Genomic DNA, 4,605 nt, shown 5'->3' with positions numbered 1-4,605 from the left:
AGGCAGTGACAGATCGCTTGACACTGAAGCATCAAAAGAAGAAGAAGATAAGAGTAAAGACAAAAGAGGCCATGACTATGAGACAAAGAATGTAAGCGAACACAGATTCAGACGTTTTAGCAGTAATTCTGCAGAACAAAATAATTCTTCTTCCTTGTAATTTATATGTACAATTCTGAGGTGCATAATGAAAAGTTAAAAAAATACTGTGTTTTTTCCAGGCGACCAGAAGTTTTATTGAAAGCCTCATGTGTAAATAAAGCCATGTAAGTTGTATCGAATAAAACTTGTAAAATTCTATTTCTTCTGTTTTTAACCACGATTAGTTTAGTGGCTATTTTAACTATTTTTTTTATCCATTTGTTGATGGTGAAAATAACTTTAAAACTTAAAATTAATGTTTTTATTGTTGATCACCTTTACCCAAAAGGATAAAAATGTTTAGTTTAGTATTGTAATCCTTTGATCTCTTGCTTTATTTTTTAATTAGCAAAAAGTGACTAACATAATATGCAAAACAGTGAAAGGTTTGAACACAGCGAAGGTTGAGCATGATTGTCGGGGCAAGTGTAGTCCTGAATAGAGTACTAAAGTGTGACGTCATACAAATGAAATTTCTGAGCCGAGGGAAAAAGTGTTCACTTTGGTCAGAAGAAATTGTGTTCTGTAGCGGTTGAAATTCTAATGTCGTTTATAAGCCCACTAATTATGTTAAAAGTGCGCAAAATACAATATCTTAATTGCTTCATATCTAACCAGCATTTCCATGATGGTATGACATTACAATTTATAGTAATTTTACATTCTTTCTTCGTTCAAATTTTCCTTTTTGCGAACTCTTAGGGAATTTTCACTGAATGTTGTTGTTCTAGATCTTCCCTCCACTAAGAAAGGTTCTACGGCCACTTGTGTACGGCAGTGGCTGCAGCGTAAAATCTTGAGATATTCCTTCTGAAAGTTCTTATTCATTACACCGTATATGACCGGATTCAGAGCACTGCTTATTGTGATCAAAAAGCTGTATGCTAAGTAGGCCTCGCGAGGAAAGCTCCAACGTCCTCTTATTGTGTCCACGACGTCTATCAACAAAACAGGGGTCCAACACAGAGTAAAGAATATTACTATCGCAAATAGCGTGCGAGCAATCTTGATATCTTTCACTTTTACAGCCCTGCTGGTTCCATGTCTACTTGACTGAAAATTATTGCTGTGGTTGCCAACAGATTTAAAGATTTTTAGGTAGCAATAAAAGATGACATTGGATGGAATACCCACGTTGACAGTCACCAAGAACGCCGTGAATGGCCCACTATTGACTTGAAGGTAGCAGAAAAACTTGGATGGATGAAAGATCATTTTATGCCCGCTGAGTACGTAAGGCAAAGGAGTAAACAGGGAATAGAGCCAAGATACTATGATTATGATCGTAGTTTTTTTCTTAGTGAAAAAGCGACGGTACTTACGTTGATTCACAATTCGGAAGTACCTGTTCACTGCCATGATGGTCAGCGTTTGTGTGGAGGCAACGGCCATGGTTATGGCTATGTACCCTTGGTATTGACAAGTTGCATCGTTAAAAGGCCAGTCGGATGTTGATATCGCTAAAAGACCCAAAGGACCAGAACAGAGAGCTCCCAAGCCAAAGTCTGAAACAGCGAGCGATGCAACAAGCATATTTGGAATTGTTCGCATGTGACGGTTCAGAATCATGATCAGGAGTGTTGTGAAATTTCCAACAAATAAAATGGAGAGAATGAGAGCAAAAAATCCTGATTCAAGGATCACTTCTGTTTTACTTCTTGCCTTGAGCTGTTCCATCATTTGTTGAAGTTGGGCTTCTGGGGATTTCATTTTTTAAATCGTCAAAAAATGATCAATTGGTCACCCAAGATCATGAAAAAGGTTCGTGCTCTCAGTACAGCGTCTCGGGATTGACAATGTCACCAGCATTTTTCAGACGCTTATAATTAAAAGAACGTATAAATGAAAATGAAAATTAAAATAGAAATAATTAATACCCTAGCCTTCCGCTCGCATAGTGCGAATAATGAATAGTTTTCGGTTTGATGTGCATTGCGGTTTGCTTTTTTTTTTTTTTTAGCATCTGGTTTACGGTTTTTGAACAAAACAAGAAAGCGGTTTTTCGGATTCGGTGTCCCATGTGGTTGATGGTTTCCAATTTGGTTTTCAGTTTCTTCGTGCACACATGTCCAATACACTCGGCGTGAGTCGGGTTGTCTTCAAGGGGATTAAGTCAGATCGCCACCGGAACCGGAAATGGGCGCAAGGCGCTTGATCAGTGGTACCGGAAGTAAGAAGTTAACAGGAGCGAGCGAGGGTTGAAGATATTGGCCAGGGCGTAAAGAGCTAGGGTAGCTCCTTACGCCCTGATATTGGCAAACAGACTCGATCGGATCCGATGGAGACAGTTCGTTTATAATTAACGCTTATAATTAAAAGAACGTATAGTTGACTAGAAATTAGATAATATTGATATTATGAGAGTAAAATTGAAAGCTAGGAACACGCCTACATGACGTAATATAGCAATGTAAGATGTCAGTATTACCTTTGAAAAATTAAAATAGAAATAATTAATACCCTAGCCTTCCGCTCGCATAGTGCGAATAATGAATAGTTTTAGGTTTGATGTGCATTGCGGTTTGCTTTTTTTTTTTTTTTAGCATCTGGTTTACGGTTTTTGAACAAAACAAGAAAGCGGTTTTTCGGATTCGGTGTCCCATGTGGTTGATGGTTTCCAATTTGGTTTTTAGTTTCTTCGTGCACACATGTCCAATACACTCGGCGTGAGTCGGGTTGTCTTCAAGGGGATTAAGTCAGATCGCCACCGGAACCGGAAATGGGCGCAAGGCGCTTGATCAGTGGTACCGGAAGTAAGAAGTTAACAGGAGCGAGCGAGGGTTGAAGATATTGGCCAGGGCGTAAAGAGCTAGGGTAGCTCCTTACGCCCTGATATTGGCAAACAGACTCGATCGGATCCCGATGGAGACAGTTCGTCCTGGCAAGAGTCGATCGGAATCACCGGAAGTCAGCTCGCGACGGACTTATAAATATCTTTAAGCCATAAGGCGAAACAAGTGGGCTACACATGTAATATACGTAGTTCTTAAAGCCATGAGGTGAAAAAAGTGCGCTACACATGTAATATACGTCGTTCTTTAAGCTATGAGGCGAAACAAGCGTGCTACGCATGTAATATACGTCGTTCTTAAAGCCATAAGGCGGAACAAGCGCGCTACATTGTGTAGTAATATACGTCGTTTTTAAAGCCATGATGCGAAAAAAGGGTGCTCCACATGTCTTAATTAAAGCCATGACGTGAAACAAGCGCACCATACATGTAATATAGGTCTTTTTCTTTTTTAACCAAGAGATGAAGCACGCTACACATGCAATATGCCAGTGACGCGAAACAAGTGCGTTACGCATATGTAATGCTGCGTTCTAAAAGGTAGAGGACAAACAAATACGCTATATGAGCAATATGACTCGTTCTTTAAGATACGCGGAGGCTAAATAAGAGCGCTACACTTAAAATGGAAGTTGTTCATAAAGCAATCGGTAGAACCCAACAGACCACGCAGGCATGTACCTCTCTTTTTGAGGCATGGGCGAAGGAAGCGATTTGAAATGGACCGCTGGTTAGATTTGGTAATGATATGATGGCCTTTTTCTACGAGTTAAGTGGCACGAATTGAGTGTGTAGGCATACCACTATTGACCCACTTCCCCGTAATGGACAAGAAGGATAACTATTCCATCATATTTTATCTGGCCAGCTGAAAAATTTCTTATAACGCAAATCAATGACTTCATACTCTTAATATCGTCTCATTTCGTTTTATTCATTTTACTTCGTTAAAATAAGGTTTGTTTGGAGAGTAACTGAATGTTATCCAAATCAGTGGAAGACTTAAAAGTTAAAGTACAGTAACAAGAAATCTTTCAAATCATGTTTGCAAGTTGAAAAATGCTCTAGGTAGAAAAACAAAAGGTAAATGACCTGAAAATACATTTTAAAATTCTCTTTGACATGAGTTCCATCATAGTTAGTAGTGGAGACCTGGAGACAGACCGTGAACAAGCCAATGTTCTTTGTTCACAAATGGTAACTGAATAAATTAATGAGATGATTTTATTGGTCTGTAAATTCAAAATGATACGATTGCTATTCAACGTTGTGCACAGTCAGGTTCAAAAAAGCTAACAAAAAAATCTAACAAAAGAGTCTAACGGGTTTCATAACCATTCCACTTTAATAACTATGGTTGAATGGAATAGCACTAAGTGAAACATGATGCGTAACACAATTTCAATTCGTTATATCATGAAAAAAGGGATTCATGCTTTTAAAGGCAGGAGAACGGCAAGGGAAAAAAAGAAATGCTGCAATAATCTGGGGGTATTAGTAAGATTAAAACATTGGATCAATGGAATAGTATTTAAGTGAAATGTTGGACTCAGTTTGAGTGTGCGTATTGGACAACCCTCCGGGCACGTGCAGAAAGGTTCTGGGTTCCAGATTGAGCGCGAGGTGAGGTGCACGCGCCATCAAAAACATGCGTCTATGACGTTAGCTTTTAA

The 4,605-nt window shown here is 39.0% G+C and overlaps 1 protein-coding gene across 1 annotated transcript; it reads right to left on the bottom strand.

Annotated features, from left to right (window-relative positions):
* Positions 1 to 627: 627 nt before the first annotated feature.
* Positions 628 to 1,951, bottom strand: LOC140943950 (melatonin receptor type 1B-like). The gene has a single exon (XM_073393057.1). The coding sequence runs from the start codon at positions 1,849 to 1,851 to the stop codon at positions 799 to 801; it is 1,053 nt and encodes a 350-aa protein (XP_073249158.1). The 5' UTR covers positions 1,852 to 1,951; the 3' UTR covers positions 628 to 798.
* Positions 1,952 to 4,605: the final 2,654 nt, after the last annotated feature.

Source organism: Porites lutea, chromosome 7, assembly GCF_958299795.1.
Source record: "Porites lutea chromosome 7, jaPorLute2.1, whole genome shotgun sequence".
In the NCBI taxonomy this organism is placed as follows: Eukaryota; Metazoa; Cnidaria; class Anthozoa; order Scleractinia; family Poritidae; genus Porites; species Porites lutea.
Note: the sequence above shows the minus strand (reverse complement) of the source record. Positions and strands in the feature narration are given on the sequence as shown.

What these genes read in the sequence shown, in the direction of transcription:
- LOC140943950 (XM_073393057.1), bottom strand. Translation starts at nt 1,851, where the DNA reads ATGAAATCCCCAGAAGCCCAACTTCAACAAATGATGGAACAGCTCAAG.